General features: G+C 36.3%; 1 protein-coding gene across 1 annotated transcript in view; it reads right to left on the minus strand.

Annotated features, from left to right (window-relative positions):
* LOC111053779 (protein O-mannosyl-transferase TMTC2) overlaps nucleotides 1-27,240 on the minus strand; it is a 147,631-nt gene that overhangs the window by 71,323 nt on the left and 49,068 nt on the right. The window contains 1 exon segment of the mRNA XM_039427788.1: nucleotides 22,343-23,039. Coding sequence (XP_039283722.1) covers nucleotides 22,343-23,039 — 697 coding nt within the window.

Here is a 27,240-nt window from a genome sequence, read left to right on the forward strand (position 1 = left end):
TAAACAGCAAGAGAAAACCGGGTCGAAGAAGAATATCTTGGTTGGCAAATCTGAGGAAGTGGTTCGGTAAAACATCAGTAGAACTCTTCCGAATCGCAACCAACAAAATCAAGATAGCCATGCTGATAGCCAGCATCCGGAACGGACAGGCACTTAGAAAAGAGAAGAAGAAGATTGGTAAACTTGAGCTCGAAATCATTATAATTGATTCAGTTGAAAATACAACTGCTGTTTCTAAGTGAATATCTAAATGAATCAAATTTCTTTTTTTGAAACTTTTATTTGTAAAAATTTGGGAGAAGACAGTTTTGGGCTATGCCTGTTGTCTTTTCCCAATCATATTATAATTATGATCTGTAAAAAAAAAAAATACCTTAAAGATGCATAGAGTCACATGCAGCGCTAATGTCGTACTTGGAATTGAAATCTGCCATTGAAGGAGCAACCTGGAAGATTATTACATACCAAGACCTTTGTAATCTCTAATTATTACAAATATACATATACCACACATAATATCTCACACTTAAATACCTCAATTGCAGCCTTCAATTTTCAAGTAAGAGCTAGCATTGGGAGGGCATAGGCATTGTGACTCTATACCTCTTCAAGGTCTTTGAAATTAACTGAATTTCTCAAATTCCAAATACATCAATTTGGGATACATTTTACATGAGGAGCTTAATCTGTCAAGATGTAAGCTAAATCTTGACTTAAGCTAAATTAAGTAAATCAGACTTAAGCTAAGTCTGTCACCATAAGCAATTGTTGTCAAGGATTGAACTCTGTGTGGTTAAATCTATGAATATATTGAGTTTTATTCGTAACTGATTCAGTCATTAATCAGATCAGATCTGTCTTGCTCGTAGTGTTTGAATATTCAATATTGTTCTAATTTTTAGTTTGCTAATTCTCTAGCATTTTCCAAGGGTGGGTAATTTTACAATATCTGTTTCGATGTTTCTATGACAGCCGTCCCGATAAGTGGACCAAACACAAGTAAGAGCTAGCATTGGGAAGGCATAGGCATTGTGAGTCTATACCTCTTCAAGGTCTTTGAAATTGACTGAATTTCCTAATACGTCAATGTGGGATACATTTTGCATGAGCAGCTTCATCAGCCTCTCACCATAAGCGATTATTGTCAAGGATTGAACTCTGTTGTCAAATACATTCATAAATTGAATTGGATTTGTCATTGATTTGGTCATCAATCAGATCAGATCTGTCTTGCTCGTAGTGTTTGAATATTCCATATTGTTCTAATCTCTGGTTTGCTAATTCTCTAGCATTTTTCAAGGGTGGGTGATTTTACAATAACTGTTCCGATGTTTCTATGACAACCGTCCCGATAAGTGGACCAAACACTATAACACTGTGTTCAGATCAGACTGAATTTTCAATTCCCTATGGATTCCACTGATCCCATCAGTTCATGCTACAGGATGAAAGTGAATTTGAAATGATGACAAATGGAGAAGACTGTCGGACATGCTTCTGACTCATCGCTGATTCACTAATGAAGACAGCCATCCAAGTTTCTCTTCAAAACTGTCAGCATTGGTTAAATGGTGAGTATTGATCTCGTCTATTAGAGATACTGACAGTCTAAAGTCAGTCCTATAGTGAGGCTCACTATACTAAAACTGTCAGTATTAATTGAATGGAAAGCATAGCAGCTATTTTATGAGGGATGCTGACAGTTAAAAGTGAATCTCCGGGTAGCGAGGGTGAATCCAGCAATTGCAGCAAATCGTGATGCTGCGGGCAAGAAGTGATCCAATTCGACTGAAAAACAACGGAAGCTGCTACCAACCCTTTGCCAACCCTTTTTATTTTGTCACGTGGGCAGTAGCCTGTGGCCTGTGGCGTTTGCGGGGCGGAGCAGCTTCATTAAAAGCGAATTCCAGCCAGTAATGGCGTCGTTCTAGGCTTTCAGATGCAGGACGCAATCATTAGAGAATATTTATTTAGAATTCACCCCATTCATAGGGTAACTGAAGTTGCAAGAGCTCGTGGAAGATTAGAACGGAGGAATATTTCTCTTCTCACACTTTTCTGTACGATATTCATAGAATAACAAGAAATTATATATAATTGCATTATTTTACAGAATATCAATGAAAAAATAACAAGGAGGATGAATGAAGTTAATATTATATATATATATATATATAAAAGCGAAATGGCACTCACTCACTGACTGACTGACTCACTCACTCGCAGAACTAAAAATCTACCGGACCAAAAACGTTCAAATTTGGTTCAGTTGGCCCTTTAGAGGCGCACTAAGAAATCTTTTGGCAATATTTTAACTCTAAGGGTGGTTTTTAAGGGTTTAAAGTTCGTCTTTTAGTATGTATATTCTTCTTATTCCAATCTCTTAATTATAATTGAAAAATGTCCATACCATATGTTAATATAGAACTATAATCTGGAGAGAGTACTTTTTCGAAACAGTTGTTAACTGGTAACTAAATTAATAATTTTGTCAGGTTGGCATTAAGTTGAGTTGACTTTGTTAGGTTGGCACCAAGTTGAAGATTGAAATGCATTTATCGCGGAAAAATTGATTGGGCACTGCTACTTCAATCAAAGCTATTCCTGGGAATATTATAAATTATTACTAGCCGTCAGGCTCGCTTCGTTCGCCATATCCGTTTAGCCAGACGTTTAGTTTGGACCCCCGACTGGATCGTCCTAACATATGATTGAAAAAATGCTCAAAAGAAAAATGCAGGCGAGCGAAGCGAGCCTGCTGATCTCAATTTTGGACGATCCAGTCGGGGGTCCAGGGGGCGGAGCCCCCTGGCTAGACGGATATGGCGAGCGACGCGAGCCTGACGGCTAGTTTTCATATATGTTTGTGTTCAATGGTTCCAAATATATTTTCTTAAATAACTCAATATTATTCGTTGAAAGTGGTAATTGAGTGGAATATTTCTAATCAATTTATCAATTCAAGCCATCTAAATTCAAAATTTATATTTTTTATGTTTATTTTTGACTAAAATTTTATAAAAACTGTACACGTGAAATTCTAACTTTATCTTGAACTTTGTCACCTATAAATTCAGAATTTAATAGCACAAGGACTACCATATTATTTTATCTACCAATGTCATTACATTAGTGTCATTTGCAGAATAAATTAATAAAATAAAATAAATATATGATTGCAACATGTGGCATAATGTTGTTTTATTTCGCATTGTAACTTTCCTGCTATAATTGTAATTTTGTTTCCCGTATGCTTTCTATGTATTTGGAATATAATCGCAATTTTTATGAATCATTTATTTTTGTGCAGCAATAAGGTTTAGTGGTTTTTTTTAAGCAATCATGAGAGAAGTCCATATTCTCAATAAAAGTGACTTGAAAGTCGAACCACTAATTTTTTTAAAACAATTTGAGAATCTAGTGTTGGCTGTTGGTAGATCATTATCAATCTCTAGTAAACTAGGAGCTCAACTATTGAGCAGCCGAATATGTAGTAAAGGTGATGTCCTCCAATTGGTAATCAGCTTTCGACTAATAGAGATTGTGCTCGACTGTCATTGGCCGAGACTATAGACGCCCAAGTATTCCAAATATGGCCTCGTGACTACTCTCGACCAATAGCAGTCGAGCTCAACCTTCATTGGTCAGCAGTCAATTGCCAATCGTAGTGCTTCACCCATACTACATATTCCGCTGCTCAAAGTTTTAGCTTTCATAATGATGATGAAAAAATAATGATGATTTTAGTTTTTGATAATGGTGTGAACTTACAGATGACTAGAGATTGATGGTAGAACAACCGAAACTAGTATTCTAAATTGTTTGAATAAATTAGTGCCTTGTTAATGTCAAGTCATTTCCATTCAATATGGGTGTCTAAAATACTAAAACTACAACACCTTGATAACAACACAGAATGTTAAAAACAGTTTTGTTTTTCATTCAAGATTCAAGCCGGATGTGAATTGAATCTTCAATCTCACTTCAATCTGGATATCTCCCATCTATCCAATCTATCATATATATATTCTTCATAAGGCTACTTTCAATTTCTAATAGCATCTATTTAATTAAAAATTTGCTCGTTTATCTGAGTATTGAAGAGTGTAAATTGTATTTTGAGAAGTGAAAGTGACATAACCAACATTTTGATTTGGACAGTATTATAGTATAAATTGGAAATGGGACAGTTTTGGGCATGAGTCTGTTGTGCCTTTCCTCATGTTGAGTATTTGTACACAATGTGATAAATAAATGAATATAAATTGATACAAATAGTCACAAATGACTTGAAAATCGCATTAATGTCCGAAACATTTTGTGATAAAATAATTCTGATAATTTGTGATAAATAAAAGAGTACTGAGATTTGTATTTCTATTTCTATTTTTCATATTATTCCATACATTCTAAAATAAATTTATTCATCTCCACCTTATTAAGAAACATTTCTATTATTCTATTCCATTTCATCTTTTCGAAACACGAAATTTATCAAGCAGTGAGCCGGGGACAGTTATTCAACGTGTTATAGATACACGATTCATTCATACAAAATATATTCACATGTCTTCTCAGGATTCACCCTATCTCGGCCACAATAAATCTGGCGTTTGATAACAGCGTTAGGACACGGGCCCTATAATTATAGGAGCCGAGCGGATGATGTTTCGTAGCGTGAATAAATTGCATCCCTTGTTTGTTGAACAAGAGAGCTGCTGCCCTGTTATTATGTATCTATTTGTGAATTTATCGGCGACCGAAATTAGAAAATTACTGATCATGATGTCGACAACTGACTGCTATAATGAATCGGCCACTATCACGAACAAAAAGTATTATCTTAATCATCAACACGCGAAATTTGTGTATTGATCTTGGGAGCTAAGAGACATAGACTGTTTGTGGAATCCCAAGGAATAATTAACGTTTATCCTTCATTCAACCACCATTGAAAAGTACAAATAAAAATTGTGTAATGATAAAAGGGACGAGCAAAATTGAATAGTCAACCAACAATCCAAGAAAATATAATTCATTTCTAATTCAATTCATTATAATACTGGAAAGAGATACTGGAAATGCTTATACGACACACAATGTGGGTTATAGAATATTCATATTCTATGAATAATCACTTACAGTTGATAATTGACGATAAAAAGCGGTTAGAACTGTTCTATAGCACACAAAATAAGAGAATCAATTAGTCACTTGATTTGATGCCATGTAGCAGAAGATAAGGGATGTTAGTCTTTAAGGAGTGATGTGGCTGTCAACTATAACTGCTATGATGAATTATTATAATCCATTAATCATTCTATTTCAAATATCAATTTTAGTTCATAAATAATGTAATACGTCACTGAACAAGAGTGTTTCTTCGTTTCAAATAAATTCCTTACAAGAGAGTCATATAAAATGATAAACCATCATTCACCATATAAATCAAGTAGCCTATTCAGCATATTTTCACGAAATTCACTTGAAATTGAGAATAAAGGTTTGTATTACAGCCTTCATGATTATTTCAAATGTTTCCTGGCGTTTATAACATCATTCGATCAGATGCTGCATAATTTTGAATATTCTGTTATTGATTCATTCATTATTTCTTCCAACACTATTATATTGATTTATTGATAATGAAATAAATTGATTGGTGTCGCATTCCTATCGTATGAGGAAAACACTCCTCAAAATTATTTCCTGGCTGACTTGAACTCGAGTTTTCCAGTTCTGCTAAAACAGTTTCCTCTGTGTGATCCGCTTTAACATACGACTGAACACAGAGTCATTTCCAGCGCTCCATGAAAGCAATGATCAACTTTCATAATAGAAAACGTGTCCGGGAACAAGGAAGCGAAGAAGTATAGCAGAAGTTGAAGTTTAAAGATGGCGGCAGTCGAACGGAAGAGGGGAAATTTTGTTGCATTCCCCCAGGGTAACAACCTTTACCGTTCAACGTCTTACAATAACTCGCAGACGTGCCTGCCACTTGGTCGGCTATCTCTGTCCTCGTCCACATGTTATTAACAATATCTTTCTCTCTTCCTTCATAAAATTTACTTAGTACGTTGTACTATCATTCTTTGAATTTATCAGAATTAATCTTCTCTATTTTGTACAGTGCTATCCCGCTAGCTATGAACAATATTTCTTTATTATTTCGAGGAGTATTCCTCTATAATAAAATACACTGTTTTCAATTACCATAGTTTCAAGTTCTACTGTTGTGATGAACTCATCTTATTTTAGGGTAGTTCTATTCATGTTGTATGCTGTTTAATTCTCATGGAACAGAGAACCGTTACGAATATTTTCTTTGTAGCGTAAAGCACAAGATGCTTTCGTTCATTTCACAAAATTCATCTCTGCTTATTTTAGTTTACAGTCAAGTTTAGTATGAGGTTGGTTCAGTCTTCTCAAAATTAGTCCACAATACAGTTTGGTCAAGATGACTTTAGTTTTGATTCAGGCTAGTTCACGCTTTCAAACTTTTGGTTCAAAGCCTCGCGAAATACAATATTCTATTCTGGGAGTATATGGTTCACGCTTCAGCCACAATCGGATTTGTAAAATGCACCATAAATACGAGTATGCATACATGATGATGCACCATATCGTTCCAAACGGAGAAATATCAGTGGCTTGTTTAAACCCGGAATGAAACAAATTATGGCAAACATATCTACAAGTAAACGTGGTTTCGCATTAAACATAGATTTTTCATATAGCCCTCAGTCATGCATGAATAAAATTCTAATTTATGGTCCATTAATAATCTCTATGTTCAACCAATATCGATATGAAACAAAATATTCACCCACTGTTTTGAAGCTCTTGTGTATCCATGAGAATAATGATGCAAAAATAGTTGATAACCGATAAAACGTATAGCTGCACAGAGTTTGATACTATTCACTACGAATTGTTCACAGTCATAGTCAATCCAATTAAGACTGAGGTAATAACAAAGCTGTGAAGAACACACTGGTCTAGTTAACGTACAGTTAAGTCTAATCCCAGTTTTAACTTAACCACTGACATACTGCTCCCCTTTCTAAACATCTGAAATGTATAATTGAAGTCGACTACTGGTCAGTAACTAGAACTGACTAGTGATTACCGATATACAGCCCCTTTCTAAATATCTGAAATTTATAATTGAAACTGCCACATCGAATAAACTCTAGTTCAATGGACTGCGTAATAGGATTAATGCCTGTTGTCTCTGTCACACCCTCTCTCACACATTCTCTCTCTCGATCCTGCATCATCCTTATGCCTGTTGTCTCTTTCACACCCTTTATCACACTCACACTATCTAGCTATAACATCATCCTGATTCCTGTCGTCTCTATCACACCCTTCGATCACTCTCTCTCGCTCCAACATCATACTAATGCCTATTGTTTCTGTCACACCCTCTCTCACGCGCACTCTCACTCTCTCTCGCTCCCGCATCATTGTACGTGACTTTAATTGAATTTGGAATCAATGTATACCCTTGCGAGCTGTCTAATAATACGAATACGATGGCTCCGTGTTATTCATCGATATGAACACAAACATGTATTGTTTCGACCGTATATTGATCGACCGTAACACACAGTCTGGTGGCAGACGTTCGGTTGCCCAGTATCCCATATTTCCAATGAGTGCGGTTAACCCAGCCCTCACGAATTTTCAATTGCCTGATTGTGAAGTCTTTATATTACTATTATCTTTCTCTGGTGAAATTAAACAGGTTTCACAGTTCTATATTTATATTATGAGAGAGGCAGATGTTCTACCACCCAGTAACTTATATTTCTAGTGAATGCGGTTGACCCTACCATCACATAATTGAAATAGGCTGAGAAGTCACTGAATTTCTATTTCTAATGTCATTATTTGTCAACATCATTCTGGTATTAGAACAACTCTCATAGTAATATTAGGATCCTTCTGGACTCTGTAGAAATCGTGAGGACCATAGAATATAGGTATGGGTAATGTATAGGTTCTCTCTGGTAAGGACTATACATTTTATATTCTAGATAAGATCAGATATTTAACCATGCATCATCAAGTTTATTAGGACAGATTGCATTCACACAGAGATAGCAAAATATGCCCACCTTGTTTAGGACTCACAATACCTGGGCCGAGAGTCAACCATGCAGGGGTATTTAACACTGTCGTCCTTCTCCAATATTGATATTATGATATGATAAGGAGGCGCTCGGTACTGTCATGAGTCCCCGGCAAAGCTACTATCAACACTGGATGCATGAATACTCACAATTCAATACCTTCAGTGTTCACCAAGAGTAAGATGTTATTATTTGTCCCTGTAATTGTATAGTGAATTTCATTTGAAATTATTGTATTTCTAATCCTATACTATTAAACAAGCAGCTTCTGTTTATATGTTTAGAGGTTTAGATGTTTAAATGTTTAAATGTTTAGATGTTTAGATGTTTAGATGTTTAGATGTTTAGATGTTTAGATGTTTAGATGTTTAGATGTTTAGATGTTTAGATGTTTAGATGTTTAGATGTTTATATGTTTGTATTTCACCGGATCTCGAAAATGGTTCTAATGATTCTCACGAAATTCAGAACATAGTAGGATTATAATATAAAGATTCGATTGCACTAGGTCTCATCCCTGGGAAAACTCGCTAAAGGACATTAAAAGGATAATTATTATTCATCCTTGGAATAACAGCTGATAATAATTATTTCGTCATCTGCTGGTGATGTGAGTGAGCGAGTTCATGTGCGTGGGAGTTTGTTTCACAACAAAATTATGACTCAGCTGTTGAACTTTTGTTTCTTCAATCAGGTACTCAGTGCCGATTGCAATGAAGCCGGTTTTTTTCAATCCTGATTAATTCCATTAGATCCATCTTTTTGAAATGGTCTTCTCTGATTTGGTTCACGTGAAGTCAATCAGGATTAAAATTTAACCGGCTTTTGTGCAACTGGACCTTTGTGAGGGAAATTTGAGCATTCCTCTGGGAATTAATCTCAATTTACTGTGATTAGATAGAACATTTCTGTATGAATGTTATTACAATTTCTTCTTTCAAAATACATTTTTTATGCTTTTGTACTCCAGAGCGAAGCTCGGTCCCCGATATTTATTATTATCAGATTGAAGTTCTCAGCTCTGTGGAATTCAATATTGTGTAGTAACTCACACAGGAGGATGGAGATGTAAAATTGTAATTCTGTAATCCTCTGACTGATTGACTTGCAGAGAAATCATTTTTCATTCCGCTTGTGACTCATGACTGTCGACTTGGTCATGAGAGAATTACTATCAAGCTATTTTCATGGAGATTCTCAATTTTGATCTGGAATAAAAGAGTTTCAATAAGAGAGAAGTTTCCAGTCAATGGATTATGTTGAACAATATTTTTTATTGCGGATGATGACCACAAGCTGTTAGCTTGTACTTGAGCAATGTAATGAGTGCTCTGATGAGATGATCCAAGGTCCACTGGCGGGTCTCGAACCCTCGACCAGTCAGCGCTAGAAGGGTGCTATGCCTCAGTCAACTCGGCTAATCAGGCTGACCACATTGTACATTATACAAAAATCTGGTGTGGCGCACTCACACAACTTTCCTTTCCGTTATGAAAATTGATCACCTGACGCTAGTGTCCCCGCGCATCAAAAGTCTACTATTCAAAGATTTGATTCAGCTGATGACAGGGCAATAACGCTGGAGACCCACGAGGTCTGCAATCTCTTCATAGTTAATCAACAGTTGCCAATAGTTTGCAATTGGATAATCACATTTTCTCGAATTTCGAGCTTATTTTCAATTTTAGGTGAAAATGTTACTGAACATTAATTGTAGAGATTCTCATATTCAATCTTTCCCACTCAATTTTTTTGTTTAAATTGTATCTGACGCCTGATAATTGAGAATCTAAAATAAAACTTTGCATAGATGGGGCGGAGCTCCTGAAATTTTTTCAGATATGGGACTTGTGGCAGTTGATAGAGCTTATCGATGACTACACACACACACACCACACACACACACACACACACACACACACACACACACACACACACACACACACACACACACACACACACACACACACACACACACACACACACACACACATACAGACCAATACCCAAAAACCACTCTTTTGGACTCAGGGGACCTTGAAACGTATAGAAATATAGAAATTGGGGTACCTTAATTTTTTTCGGAAAGCAATACTTTCCTTACCTATGGTAATAGGGCAAGGAAAGTAAAAAAGTTGTTATATCAAGAAGTGGATGTATTCACTTTATTCTGTATTCACTTTCTTCACTTTATTAAATTTATTCTCACTATTCACTTTAGTTATTAAGTTTCAAGCCAAATTCCATTCAAATCATAACTAGGATTGTTTCAGTTTGTAAAAGACATTGCTGATATGGATGTGTTGTTATGCCAAGTGCTTGAATTAGAAATTGGCTTATCGAGTTTCCAAGTGGAACTCCATACAAAGCATAACTATGCTTGTTTCAGATTGTAATATACATTGCTGATATAAATATGCTGCTACGCCAAGTGATTTTGTTGAACTGACCGAGTTTTAAGCCAAAATCCATACAGATCAGGCTTGTTTTAGTTAGTAATGGGCATCACTGTGTAGCTGTGAAGTATGTCCGGCATGAACACTCTAACTTGCGGTTATTTCAGCGAATCATCATTTGACGCCGAATTTGATATTCTGTTGACAGAAAGCCAGGCGTGAAAAATTTATCGACAGCACACTCTTGAGCCTTGCAATGCGTCACTCTGCTGAATACTCCGATGTCAATGGAAACTGCAAAAACATTAAAGGGACTTGACGGCTCCAGTTTCAACGGCCCTTCAAAGTTGGCCTTTTCTCTCGAAAGCGGACGGCTCTTTTTGGTGAGAGTGAGAGAGAAGACCGGTCGAAACATGAGTGGAGCAGAGAGGAAAGATGAGATGAAAAGGTTATTGCGAAGGTATGAGCGGCTGGGACATTTGCAAGTGTGTACTTTGCGTCCTACTCAAATATTATATTACCTCTGCAGTTAAACTGAGACCTCAATAGACCTGTGACCAGCCCTGCTCACACTTCAAAATTCTCTGTCCTCCGAGAATACTGTAAAGTTGCACTGGATGCGGGACTGCCTCTGTTGTCATAACTTTGGAACATCATCACTTCAAATTCTGAACAACGTCCAGGCTGTTGTGGTTGTGAATTGATGTAAATTTTGTGTTGTCGTTATCACATTTCTTGACTCACAAACAGTCAGCTCAATGAGAGTGATGTTTCCTCAGGTAGATTCAGCATATGAAAATAAACTTGAATTGTAGTACGGTACATATTGATTGTTATAATACCATATTATCACTGAAACAAAACTTATAATTTGAACACATCTGATTCTGAAATAGATTGAATTCAGAAATATCAACTTAATTCATAGTTCATATTGTTTTTTATCACACCGTATTTGTCCCGAAACAAATCAAATTTAAATTTAGAACCATTGAAAACGTCCATTTCATCAATAATGTAGTACTTGGAACTATCAATTCATTGATGCTCAATCATCTAATAGGAAGTCTACTTGTAGTGAAAGTAGTTCTAAAAATAGATAAACTAAGTCCGGAATCGGAAGACTACTTGTGATGAAGATCTAATTTCTTGACATGCTTTGGAGAAGGCTGGTAGATAGAATAAGCTAATACTGAGTATGACAATATAGAATAATTATTCTATTTGATAGTCGGTTGAAGATTTTAAAAGCTGCTTACGTAGCACATTCAAATGGTAATTGAGGATAAGACAAATATGGAATGGAAAATCAGGATTTTTCACAGAGGAGTGGGAATCCACAAATTTACATTCAAATGAGATGGAGTAGAAAATGAAAATATTATCAAAATTAAGTTAGGGATGTTAAAATGAAAAATATATTATTCATAAACGGTTTCTGTAGCAATGAATTGATCTTTATCACGTTCTCGGGCAAGTTGGATCAGTCAATCCAAAAGCTCCTTCAACAAGGTCATAGATACCGCACTAATTCATAAATTAATAAGCACTACCATTATTTCGCGTTTTGTAGAATACTTATCAAACAATTTATCTAGAGTAATTGATCGGCCCTCAAGATAAGCAGCATTTCACATTAATTCTTTTATCATGAGAAAATTATTTCGTTAACATGAAAAACAGTAATACTGGACATGCTGTTGTATGATCTCATCATGGTATTAATAGGGAGCATTTATGCAACGGTTGAATGATCATAAAACTCGTGATAAGATTGCAGCCCACCCTTCACGATCCAATAAAACGAGTTCCAACAAAGAACTTTCCGTGTTTACAGCTGATCCTATTACATCGGGCTCAGGGCTCATTCTATCTTTATTTAGGCAACAATAAAATTACAGCTACAGCACTAAATGAAATAATTCCATCCACATAATGTGGTTAGTTGATGAAGTTTTTATCAGAAGTGAGTGTTCTACCAAGGAACCGATTCCCATTTGTATTTATGAGCGGACTCATTTAATACCAATTTAATCTTCGCAAGTTGAATTAAGGAAGAAGAGTTTAGCGTTCGGAATATATACGAACCTTTCCTTTTTTCCGACAGGGTTCGTCCATCCATTTTAATAAGCAAGCTTGCTAAGCGCCTTTTCTTCTCAACTTTCTGCAGATTAAGTTTGTACTTTATCCGTCGTTCGTAATTGAAGGGATTATTCTTTAATAGTTTATCCGATCGCACGCTGAGTCCTATGGGATAGAAGAAGTTTTTTTTGCGAAACGAAAAATCTTCCTGAACTTGCTGGAACTAAAAGCAAGTAAGCAACTATTGTATTGATCAGTACTTGAACAAAATAATCCCAAAAAACAATCGCGAGCTTTTTCTATCATAGTTGGGTTTTAAAATATTTCCGACTAAATAATTAGGAAGTTTTCAAAGAAAACTAGACTCTCAGGGATTTCTAAAGTCTCTCTAATCCCTATTAAACTAATTATCTGGGAAAATAAGCTTGAACTATTTACCTTGTACCTCCATTGGTTGATGAATAATGCCACTGGATACAGTACGAATTGTAAACTACTGAATTTTAAGCATTGCTATTGTTACGTTGAAACTCTCAATAATTGCCCATCCATTGTCCTTTTTTGTATAACCATTGTCATGAATTATCTCTTTGGGAAAATGAAGATTCAATTTGATTTGAATTGCACATCAATTGTCATATTGAATTCAAATCGCGAGAGAACAAATATTAATGAATTCTACTGGATTATTTGAAAATTCCGACTTGGAGATAACATCATAGATGATACAATCAATTCGACAATCTGGATTTTCTATGGAAGCAATCTTTGCAAGTTTGTAGTACTTTGAAGGTACTCGATTTGTGAAAATACTTTGAACAACATTCAGTGGACAGGAAGTGGAAGACTTATTCTATTTGAGTCTGAATGAAACATTCACATAACTATAATTTATCTTCCAACAATCTCTATTCTTCAATAATCTAGATTGAGAGTTTTCCTTCTTTTCTCTGCAGAGCTGTAATTCATACAAATTATATTTGATATTATATCGGTATAGCCTATTATATATGTGAGGCAATATATAGTTGTATCAAAAAAGGAAATATTATTATGATACGATGATCGATTTAATGAGCATCGTCTAATACGTTTTATCTCAATGGACGTGCTCAGTGGCTTCTTCCATCATCATGTTTCAAAATATACAAATACTTCCATTCATAGTAGGAGCAGTTGTTCAAATAAACCAGATTGGAATTCAAAGTCTAGACATTGTGTGTATTTGAATACTGTAACGGACGTGCTCTTCGATATTATTGGGGGTTTGCAGAGTACACAAAAACATCCATATCCAACATGATACCAAAATTATTGATCTAGTCCGCAGGGTTTTATTTATCCAGCGGGAGTGAGGATAGCAGCAGTATGGTGCATAATCCAAAAAGGGTTCCGTAGCCAATACCGCACTTCATATTCGCAACAAATATGGCCGCCGAAATCTAGAACAAAGTTCACCATCCTAAGCGTAAATAGAAGCTGCGGAATTGATTCTCTTCAAACCCAATCGTGTATCAAAACATTCGCCCACTCCCATGAAACCGACCATACGTTATACATAGTTTACGCCAATGCGGGAAACTCTGTATTTATATTACAATATCCGTTTCCCCTGTTTGAATTTGATCAGAACAAACACGAAAATTATTTTAAAACAAGACTCCAGGGTAGATCCGTGGATGGATCCGGTTTAGTTCGTGAATTGAGTTGTTTTGGAAGTTAATACAAAAATGAGACTTCAGAGTGGAGAGAAACTTTGTGTTGTTTTTGAGCTTCTCCAGTTCTTTGCCTTTCATAGCTGATAATTACAATGAGAATGATGTGATCGAGATAAAAAAATGATGAACACTATCCTAAATCAGTTGATCCAGAGACACTGAATTACTGTTACATTGAAAGTAATAAGTGCTTGGTGATAAGTGAAATTTTTGTTTGAAGTGTGGATAGTGGAAAATGGAATTCGAACTAGGGATTGGAAAAGTATTACAATGGATGAATTGAATGGATTTGAAATCAAAATACTGCGAAAAAATATTCCTCATATTTTTATTTGAGTAAATTGAAGCTTCCAGATTTCTCTTCCAGCTCTTTTCTATCTATATCAATTCCTCTCATGTCCTCTTTATACATTTTGAGCCACTTGGGTTGTGTTTTCCACTTCCAGTAAAATTATGTTGGTGTATTCAATGTAATCTTGTTCATCAAGGTGATGTTCTCCACCAATATATTATAAGGAACTGCACTCCAAATTTATTATAATACTATCTACTGAAAATATGTTTTACAGTGGGACACTCTCTCAAGAGTCCTTACTGGATAATATGCTGCGACCCAAACACCAGTATAGTAAAGTAGGCGGTGGATGACAGCTGAAAACAGGCGTATAATTAGCTCTCTCACTCACTCTCTCACTCCTCCCATCATTGTCCCTCTCACTTTTCTCTCTCACTCTCTCTCGCACCCTTGCAAATGACGGCAGGCACCGACATCAAATAGGCTAGCACGTCGCATTCAAACAAAGGCTGAACTGTGTTAATTAAGCAAATATCCGACATTCGTATTTCTCTTTCTACGTTTGTTCCGGTAAAGAGCGGCGCAAAGCATTTTCACCGTTTCCATTCTATGCATTTCCCGCCGGTCATATCTACCCCAGGTTAGTTTGGGGATAGAGTCGATACAATGACCACCTAAAGCTCAGAAATCAGCCAGCTATCAAAAAATAAGTAACAGAAATGAAATCCAATGAATTAACCTAAAATAGCAATCAATCTCTTTTTTCAGTCTTGCTATCACATTTCTTGTTCTTTTTTTTTAATTATTTTCCATATCAAAAATCACTCTCCATATTTCTCGATGGTTCGAAATCAAATATAAGACATTATTTTCTAAATGTTGTTTTCCATCACGAACTACTTACTATGGGTGTGAAGATGGCGGACCTGCCGAAAGATCTCGTTGTCACAGTGAGTGAATAAATTCATTTATTGAAGAAATTTTACCGCTAGTAGTTCTATTCGATAACATCATTTCCTCTACTATGTGACATTTTTTGACATATTTTCTCATTTATCACATTGATATTTTGAATGAAGGACGAGCAAAATGGTTTCAAGCTTTCATTAGCTTTGCCCATTATTTGTGGCACGGAGCTTCGCATAACTCTATTATATTCAAGATTTCAGTAGCTCTATCAATGATTTGTGGGACAGAGCTTGGTTTGGCTCTATAACTATAATACGTCTTAATTGATAACTATCTCATAACCCGTCTCCAGGATACGTGATAATTATCCCGAAATTCATCCACAGGACCTATTCATACGAGGAAAGCCCAACAAGTGACGTGCTTCAGTTTGAGCCGAAATAACGTTCGTGTGTGCTGCCACTTGCCTAATAAATATCTAATTGAACCTAATTGGCTCAATCACCACTGTTGGGTTAGCACTAATAATTTGATTGACGTAGAATTACAGCTGATAGGCATATAGCTCTCGTCTTGTCGTGTTCAAGTATGGCTTGTTAGTGTTAGTGTAGTCGCTCGTTTTTGCTATCAGTAAGTACAACCCACATCAACATGAACAGTCTCTCATTCTCTTTCATTCATCTTTCTCTTCCTTGTTCTCTTTCCATTTACCTGCCTTTCTTCCTCTAACCTATCTTCTTCCTTTTTTCTGTATTCATTCATCTTCCTCTTCCTCCTTCTATTTTCATTCACCTGCCCATCTTCTTCTTTCCTCTTATCCCAATTCACCAATTTTCTCCCTTTCTTCTCCTGTATTCGTTCATATTTCGCAATTATTATATTTCCCTCTTTTTTCAATTTATCCCCTCTCTCATTTCCAGGGTCTAATTTTGTGAAATTTGATAACTTCCTCATTGTGCTGTCTATTTTACCCGGATCAGGAAGCTTCTCTACAAATTCTATCAACTCCGTAAAATCCTCAACTATGAGACATTAAAAACTGTTCATTTTTCTTTAGTGCAATCAATTTTAAGATACGTCATAATTATCTGGGGAGCTACGAATTTTATAGATGTTGAACCTCTCTATAAACTTCAAAAACGAATACTAAAAATAATAGGCTTCAAGGAGAATCAATTCCCCACGAACATTCTTTTCAAGGACAGTAAAGTACTGAGTGTAAGACAACTCTACATCCAGGCTATCATCACGCGAATGAGGAGAAACAACGAACACATAAGACTGGCAGATCATAACCATCAAACAAGGCAGAGAAACACGCATTCAATAGTACCAAGGATGAACACTACATTTGGGCAAAGAAACTACATATATTTGGGACCAAAAATTTACAATTCAATACCAAGTTACATTAGGGAAGAATTCAATAGACACAGGTTCAAGAAAAGTTTATTTTCCTGGTTGGTTGATATTGGGGTGGAAAATTGTGAAAATTTAGTTAGACTGTAAATATTGAAACTATTTATTCTTCATTCTTCTCTTTACTGTTTTTCATTTTTCTGAAATAACCTTTCTTATTATTATCCTTAGTAGAATATTAATATTTATCTACTAATTTCATAATTTTGTTTGTTTTATAAATTTTTACTAATTTTATTATAAAAAACTTTAATCCTATATCAGTGAATGAAGTTTGTAAATAGTGATTATAACACGCAATAAGCAACTAATTACTTATACCCCAACACATATAATTTATAGTGGGGTGTATATTTATTCATTGAAGTTATCATTTATTCATTGTTGAAACACCGCTGATTTATGTAGTTGCATTACAATACTATTATCAATATTCTAATGTTCCATTCAATCTTCATTGTAATTAATAAGTTTTTATAATATGTGAAATTTGTTGCATAATTAGCTGTTGTACTGTAATTTTTTGTAGATGCTTGTATAGACCAGAATGTATTGTGACTTACTTGAATGAATACATTTGAAAAATTTGAATTTGTATTCACGTTGTCTCTATGAAGTTTTGAAGATTTGTGGTTACAAGCTGATAAGAGAAGAATAAAGATAAAAACATGTTCTACTTTAAAAATAAAAATATGTAATACTCTTCTGTTGCATCATGATAGAGGTCAGACTTGGATTCAATTGAAACTCATTGTTAGTCATATGACAGGCTTCTGTATCTAACCTGTCTATTTTACATGGACTCTGTTATTCTATCGATTCCATAAGATTGGTGTTGGAGGCATCATAAAATTCAATTGACTATCAAATTATTTCAATAGGGCTAATTAAATTGTTAATTGATAAGGAAATAAGTTTATAGTACCTTTTTGCTTTCAGAACTTTTTCATAATTATAAAAAATCTGGTGTGGCGCACTCACACAACTTTCCTTGCCGTTATGAAAATTGATCAACTGACGCTAGTGTTCCCGCGCATATCAAATCTACTATTCTAAAATCTGAGACAGCTGGTGACAGGACAATAGCGCTGCAGACACACGAAGTCTGCTATCTCTTCATAGTGAATGATTTAATAGAATCAACACTCTTGCCAACAGTTTGCAATTGAATAATCTTATTTTCTCGCATTTCGAGCTTATTTTCAATTTTAGGTGAAAATGTTAATGAACATTAATTGTAGAGATTCTCATGCACAATCTTTTCCAGTTCAAATTGTATCTGAAGACTGATAATTGGGAATCTAAAATCAAACTTTGCATAGATGGGGCGGTGCTACTGGAATTTTTACAGATATGGTACTTGTGGCAGTCGATAGAGCTTATCAATGAATTGTTTAGGTATGAATTTGATCAAAATCGTTGGAGCCGTTTTCGAGAAAATTGCGATAAACCCTGTTTTTGACAACATTTTCGACATTTTAGCCGCTATCTTGAATTGCATTTGATCGAAATTGTTCGTGTCGGATCCTTTTAGTGAAAGGACCTTAAGTTCCAAATTTCAAGTCATTTCGTTGATTGGGAGATGAGATATCGTGTACACAGACGCACATACACTCATACACACACACACACCTTCACACACACACACACACACACACACACACACACACACACACACACACACACACACAACACACACACACACACACACACACACACACACAACACACACACACACACCACACACACACACACAACACACACACACACACACACACACACACACACACCACACACACACACAACACACACACACACACACAACACACACACACACACACACACACACACACACACACACACACACACACACACACACACACACACACACACAACACACACACACACCACACACACACACACACCACACACACACACACACACACACACACACACACAACACACACACACACACATATACAGACCAACACCCAAAAACCACTTTTTTGGACTCAGGGGACCTTGAAACGTATAGAAATTTAGAAATTGGGGTACCTTAATTTTTTTCGGTAAGCAATACTTTCCTTACCTATGGTAATAGGGCAAGGAAAGTAAAACCAACAATTAAATTCAATATTAAAATGAAAATATCATCTACAAATTAGAATTTTCTCCACAACAGTAGCGTTATCACGTTGTGTACACAAGTTACTGTGAGCACACGTATTACTGTGAGCAGAAGATTAGTTGCTTTTGCAGCAAGATAGGTTAGTATTCGTGCAAGGCTATGAGTGTACTGAGTGAGTGAGTGATGTGCCTATCTACCTATGTACTATGGCACTATAAGTGAGTGATATATACTCTGTATATAAACTGGATTGGGCTGCTTATCATATCATGTTGCAGCGCGTATCATATCGCATCATAATGGGAGCCGTGTCTAGTGTTATATGAGGCAGATTAATTTTAACGAGATATATGTTAATAGATTATGGATATAGAATAAATAGATTAATTCATATCATAATATCAACAGATCTATCGTATTGTTTTCGTTTATATTATCAAAATCATCGTTTATTGTCATATAACATACAACATGTTGAGACAATCTTTATTATTCATTAGAAAAATTACAAATTGAAGAACCTTAGTATCACAGTCAAACACTAGGCATACAACGTCCTAATATACACACTACAATCTACTACAATTCATACATAATTAAAATAACAATGGATATTCATCATTTGGTTAATGAATTCAACGTTTTTATTCAAATCTTTTGAGGTTAAGATCCTTAATCAATATGATAGGATTTGAATTCAATTCAAAAACTTAATACATTACATTGTATGTAAAAACAAAGTAAAGGCAATACATTAGTTTGTAACATTAATATGAAAAATCTGGTGTGGCGCACTCACACAACTTTCCTTGCCATTATGAAAATTGATCACCTGACGCTAGTGTTCCCGCGCATCTCAAGTCTACTATTCAAAGATTTGAGCCGCTGCCAGAACCACGACCCCGAACAATTAAAAAAAAAAAACACATTTTTTATTCATTCTTCACTATTTATTTTTTCAAAACTGTTAAATTTTATCAATTGTAAAATTCTGTCGAATCACGCATGGTATCATGCAAGTACAAGAAAACTGCTAATCATTTTTGTCAATGTTGAAACACTCTTAATTTGTAAATTATATTCTGAATCTGCACTGTGAGATCATATATTTTATTATAATATATTTCAATTTTGTTAATTCGTTTTCTGAGTTCGATTATTTCTTAAGCCTGTCAATTATTGTGTCTGATACGTTCTATCTCATCAAGAACCGATCGAATACGATCATTGAAATAATTGAATTAAGCTGGATAGTGGAACAGGTCTAAGTGGATGTAGTGAGTGGGGTCAGATCGAGATATTTGTTCTTTGTCCTTACCTGCTCATATATCAGCTTTTATCTGTTACCAACCTCGACTTAGGAGCGAATACATCAATTGTACAGCAGATGCAGCCAGAGATCCTATAATTTCCTACAATAGAGCTTAAAACCCGACAAGACTCTGTTCTCGAAATATATTCCGAACGATATTTGGTTCAAATACTGTATCTTAATCCTTCGGAACTTATTAGAGACGCAGTCCCGTAAATTATCTACATCGGGATTTTTGCTCGACCTGTATGATTTTGTATGCTCGTTCTTCACAGGTAATAATTTTAAGGTATCCGTCTTCAGTGTTTAGCGATCGCTACACTGCTTATAAAAATTTCATCGCTATACAATCTGTCATTAGAAGAACCAAGGGTGAGCGAGCGTTTAGACCTCCCGCGATTCCGACAATTGTATTGAATCTTGTAGTGAATCAATCAGTCTGGTGTACACTTAGCGTCCACGCACGCAGTTACAAAATTTATAACCTCAACACCGTTGATTTAGTACAAGATTCACCCTACGTATGTGAGGCGAGTAAAAATACCGCTTTACAGTATCTTACTGTTTTTGTACAAATACAGTTTTTATAAGCAGATTAAAATACTGAAATCAGGTTGTTTGTGACGCATAAGTCTGTACGCACCTTTGAGGGACTGAAAATATGAGCAGATATCAAATAAACCTTTTCATAATTTATTATGAAAATCAGCTTGAGTTGATAGGTATTAATAAACAGTAAAACAAAAGTACCCCACCCTCGAAGACTAAGGATATTGTTTCCCAATTCCTTCCCCCGTCAGAATGAACAATGAAACAGACTTAATCAAATCTCTCCGGGACCATCTGTTGTCAGATTGCCGCTACAAAGTGACGTATAAAATCAATCAATCTAGAGTGTGCCTTTTCAATGTGAGACTTGAATTGAAACTCTGGCTCTCCACCTCCCCCTGGTCCGGAGCTTAAAGAGGCGGTATGAAGCCATTACGGTATTTGTCAGCGTTATTAACGGAAACAGAGCCTAATGGGAAGCTCACTGCCATCACAAAAACCGAGCTATTAATCAAACAGTGGCATGAGGGGACGGGTGGCGTGATTACATTACCTTGGGGTATATACATCGATGCCAGTATCTAATGAGGGCTGTAATTGAACACCTCTGCTGCACTGAGTTGGTGTAGAGCTTTTGGAGGTGGGGGTGAATATGCGTGTCCTTGTGTCATGCCATTGTGAGAGCAGGGTTATCTATATCCATATTATATTAGATAGTTTGTGTGTCAACATACAGCGTGGGTAGACGCAGTGTTATCGGATCTGTAGCTAAAATCTATTGAGCAAGATTATTATCATTAATATTCACCTAAGAGCTTTTATCCAGATGAACAAAGGATAACTGTAGATAGATTAACGATCATTGTCAAGCGAAATAAGTTTGGAATAATCAATGACCAAGTGAAAATGGAAGAGAATTTTTATTGGCATGCTTAATCGAATGTTCACAGGAAAAATTGGATTACTCTGAAGAGAGCATGAGTTTGAAAAATAGAAACCCAACGATTTTCTCTTACTGACGTAATACAAAATTTTCACAGGTGATCTTGCTCCAATTCTGCCTCTTAATTTACTATCCTTTTCAACTAGAGATGGCCCTTGTTTCATAACAGTTATTCCATGGTAAAACCATGGCCATCTCTAGTTTAATTGAATTAGTTACTGATCTTCTCATGATCTTTTATAGAAGTTGAACAACTATATTGTGTGAAACGTGTTGGAAGTGGATTATTAACTTGAAATTCGTCAGGGAGAGTGGAATTGATCAATATGTGCAAAAAATTGTTAACTATAATTAATCCTGCAATTGTGATGCAGAAAACCTAGAAAAGGTATGATACAAACATGAATATAATGTGATACATGTAAGAATATTCAATATTGATAAATGACTCACCAGTGAAGGCAAGGCGCGCATGCGCGACATCTCGAAGACAGCGCAAAGGGCGAGCACAGTGATGCCTGTCTCCTTGGATAGCATGGCGAGCGCAGCGAGCAGCACGGAAGCGAGAAGGAATCCCCAGGCGAGCCACGAGTCACACTTGAGCACATCCCAGTGGGACTGCGATCGAACGGAAGCACACTTTCGGCGTGTGGCGAACAGGTCTCGGCAAAGGGCGTCGATGTAAGGTCGGTGGGGAAGACGGTTTTTAGAAGAGGGTGGCTTGCGGGTTGACGCCGGGTGACGAACGTCCCTGAACTCCACGTGTTTCAGGTAGGCGAGGAAGCTCAACAGGAAGAACACACAAGCCAACAGATCCGCTCTCCCCACTATACCAGCCACCGCCTCCGAGTGTATGGGGTGCACCGCGAACAACATCCCAGCCGCGTTGGCTCCCCGACAGGGCAGAATCCGCCGCCCGACCTTCAACACCAACCCCGTGGCGAGACTGTGGAGGAGCACGTTGAGCGCATGGTAGCCCCATGGCTTGAAGCCGCATGCCCAGTGTGTGGCACGGAAACTGAGTACGCACAAAGGCCTGTAACTGCCGTGGCTGCCGCTGGAGGCAAGCGGCGTGCCCCAGAAGTCATTCGTGAAAACACCCCGCCACGGTGTTGAGCCGTACACGTCTGGGTTGCTCAGAATCGCACGGCTGTAACAGACAAAATGATAATACCAATTATTACAACTGGTAACTACATTTGAATTGGATTTCATTCAGTTATTTTGGCTGATGGTTATATGAGCTTGTGGTGGCTCAAAGATTGTGGCAACACAAATTTATGGTGGTTTGTGCGCGGGTAATGAAACGGACGATGAAAATGATTTGGAGGAGGAAAAATGAATAGACCTACAGCTTCACTTGTCAGTAATGGGTTACAAAGAATTACTTCACAAAATAAAATATCTATCTATTAGAATTGGATGTACCCAATATAATGTAAATGAGTAATAGTAATTGAATGGTTTTCGAAATCTAATAAGGTATTTCCATCTCTTCTCCAGTTGTACAAGGTATTTTCAAGTATTACAAAAATTCAACGATTGAATTCTTCTGGAGTATGTAAGTAAGGTAATGGAGTAAATTATTAAGGCCGGGAAATTCTCATCTAAATTAATTCAGATAAAAACTCTATAGCATGTAAGTTGAGTATCATTGAATAAAGTATTATAATAATAAAATTGTTGTCTATATACTTATTCACTTGTCTACAAAGTTAACATTGTGTCAAGATGAAGTAATTTCTGGTTTGAAATCTGCTATCATTCTTGATTAAGAATAATCTGTTGGTATAATATGTTGCACTTCAATCCATTTCATCATTTATGATTCTGGTCAGAATTTTTGCAATTTCAATTATATTATGAACAGCGAAGTGAGTCTACATGATTCCCATTCGACACAATATCATTCAAAATGATAGAAAATTTGTGATGGAGTAGCTTGGTATACTTCTGTGAGAAGAGCTCTGAATATAAAGTGAAAAGGAACAAAATTCATGTGAGCCTGACTGCTGTCAATTCATTTTGCACAAACACAATTCACTTCATCCCAAATCCCAACGTTCATGAGTTCCGACAGTCGACAGACACTACTTTAAATGTCGCTTGATAATTCGACTCCATTGTGCTAATAATGCCGGCGCGTTGGAGCGAGAGAGAGCGATTGGCTCTCTCAAACAAAGTGCACGATACAAATCTTTGATGTTTGTAACTGAATTCACTCATCCTGACTACGAAACTCCCAGAGGGAAGCGAAGCTATCCCAAAGTGAGCATGCCTAATCTATTTGCTGCGACACCCTGACAGGCCGTTCGCCTTTACACCCCCCTCTACCCACACCCTCTTCCTTTTCCAACCCCCCCCACACATCAGACTTTAGCCCACTGTTAAATTGGACGTCTAATTCAGGCACCTTGTAATCTTCTGCTGGCTTAACTCATTCAGAAGTACAGTTGCAAATTGCCTGATATCTAGCATGAATCTTTGATGTGATGTGTCAGCTCTAATATGTCACAAGAGCATTCTCTTGGCTTCCCGTCGGGGACAATCGTGCTTTCTCTCCCTCGATTAACACATCCGCATGGCGTAGAGTTCAATGAGCTCTTATCGATGAGACAAAGAATACTGATCAAAACTGAGTTCTATTCTATTCGCTGGTTATATTTCCTCATCAATAAAATTCAGGAGAAATTTATTTGTTGCTGGAGAGTTGATTGGAGGAATGAGATGAGCCTACATAAACTATCCTCTGTAGTGTTACAACATGTACTATTACATTTGAAAAATTACTCCATATTAATTGCTTTGTATCTAATCTTGAAAATTACATTAAACAATTTATGTGATAATGACTCTATCCATGATCATCGATATAGTTCTCCCATATTCTAATATTGAATCTCAATTTTCATAAAATGGAGGAATACTGCTGATTAATATATAGAATCTGCAAGTCTGAGAGAAGAGTCCGTGTCTCTATCATATTTTTTTTAAAACTTCCTTTTCCTTCCTCTGTGGATTTTGCTATCTTACTGATACCTTTCCCAACATTCTCCTATTCCTTTCTCTCAATCCCATACTTTTCAGCATTATGAATTCTTTGCTTATGAAATCTCTCATACTAGTAATACTCATACAGTATTTCAAATTGATCGTTTTAATACTAGGATAATTCTGTAATAATCTCATCCTGGTAAAGTAATATGGACGCTGTTATTTGAAAATTGAAATGGATTCAACAATCATTTTATTGATATTACCCATTGTTTATTCATAAGTGGTATTAGTATTAGTGGTGGTAGTATTCATTTCATATTATTATTACTCTGCAAATGACGTAGAGTACTCACTTTTCTAGTAAAGAATACTCTATAGAGCTATGAAGAGTTATTGAAACTCCGTGAAATATTTCAGGTTCCCTTTCTTCAGTTCAGGTTCTATTTATGGAAACTTATGTTCCTGTAATAGAAATAAATTTTGATAAATTGGGAATTCAGATTTTTTCGTGCTTTCCGAGAAATAGAGTACTACTTCCATCTCACTCAATTCGTCTAAAATGTATTAAGACCTAAGATTATTGATCAGATTATCAATTGTGCACTTGACTGCCACCACATTTCACTTCTTCAAACGAATTTCCATCACACGGAATAATAAAATCGCATACACCGCTGACCATGATCAGAAATTCTTTTTAATTTCCGTCGGAGTGCTGAGATGAGCTCGTGTGTTATTTAACTGGTAGCCACATGGCAGATAATAATACTGAGGCTCGCTGGGTTGTCGGTAGCGAGGTCGTGTCAGGCCCTAAATTGGATCACAGTGTAATATCCGTTCTCCCAGCAAAGCACGGTCTGAGGCTTCCTTCTCTGAGACTCGCCTAATTACATCTAATTTCGAGGCCTGCTCTATTACGCTGTGCTGGGAGTTGCAGCTAGGCTAGGCGTGTGTTGGTTGTCTGCTGTATCAATTCCGACTCCCTTAGCGACTCTGAGTAGGCTACAGCTCCATCTCGGCCTCCACTCTGATTCTAACTGTTGATTATTGGATGCTGAGCAGCTTAGGTTCATTGATACTATTCGATTACACAAGAAGTTGTACCACCCAAGACCAAGTGGCAATCTCATAATATCTCATGTGCTTTATTCCATTCATATAATAATTTGTACAGTTTTAGATGGAAGGCTGCCAACCAATCAAACGATTGAGCTGAAAGAAGAGAATAATTTGTAATTTTATTCCATTATCGAAATTGTTTACCTAGTTTGCACAATAATCCATTGAACTGAATTCAGGAACAGAACTAGTTTTGGGCTATTGTTTTTCCATTCCACTTTCGTAGAACATGTAATTCAATGAATTCATGATATAATTAATAATATTTATTCGGGAAAACGTCCCATCTGTCAAACGCTGTATTGCAAGAATAAGTTAGGGATTATTCATCATGCAAAAAAATTAATATATCTGCTACAAAAAATGCTACGTTGCAAAATCTGCGACAATGTTTGATTTTCACACTCCATCTAACTTGTCACTGAACTATATTATTTTGAAAGTATTTTTATGTATAATTATGATCTATGTTGTAATTAAAGTCACCTCTTTATTAGTTGAACAGCTCTAACCTTTCCTACGCCAATATAGTACTTAGGCTATAGATTACTGATAATGGATTCCGTGAGAGACGGTGGATCTGTAAAAGTATTGATAGTGAATGTTTTGGATAGAGTAATCACCTTGTTCTTAATCATGCCTTATATGTCTCTATTCTAAATTCCAATAGAGATAATCGAGCATACATTGGGGTATGATACGTTAGGCAATCCATAAAACTAAAAGCAAACGTTGCAGGGAAACGAATTCCAAAAATAAACTTCGATGTGTACTCCAATGCTGAGTAATCTGTTTACCTACATTCTATTAAATCCTACAAATGAAAGCTTCGTGAGAACCTGGAACTCATTTAATCCCAGCCGTGAGTGCAGAAGCGTTCGGCTACTGGAGTTTATATACGCATGTGTAAATAGTAAAAAAATGTATGAAGCATACAGGCAACAGAATTTCACCTGGCTGGCTAATGAGCTTACCGTGCAGTAAAGAATTAGCAGACTCTAGTGAGGCTCTCGGATCCATTTAAACTACAGCCTTTTTATTAGTCCCAACAGCTACTTTTCTCTCTCAAAAGAAGAAAATCCCCTGAAATTAGAGGATATCCATTTACAATCCCTTCATTTCTTGTTGTGAGCTCGTTACTCGGCTTAGGGCCCTTAGCCATTCCTTTTCTGTAGAAAACAAGCTCAATCTCTAGTTCATGAGAAAGACCTTATCCGGAAAAGCTCTTCTGAGGA

This window comes from Nilaparvata lugens, chromosome 5 (assembly GCF_014356525.2).
Source record: "Nilaparvata lugens isolate BPH chromosome 5, ASM1435652v1, whole genome shotgun sequence".
Taxonomy (NCBI): Eukaryota; Metazoa; Arthropoda; class Insecta; order Hemiptera; family Delphacidae; genus Nilaparvata; species Nilaparvata lugens.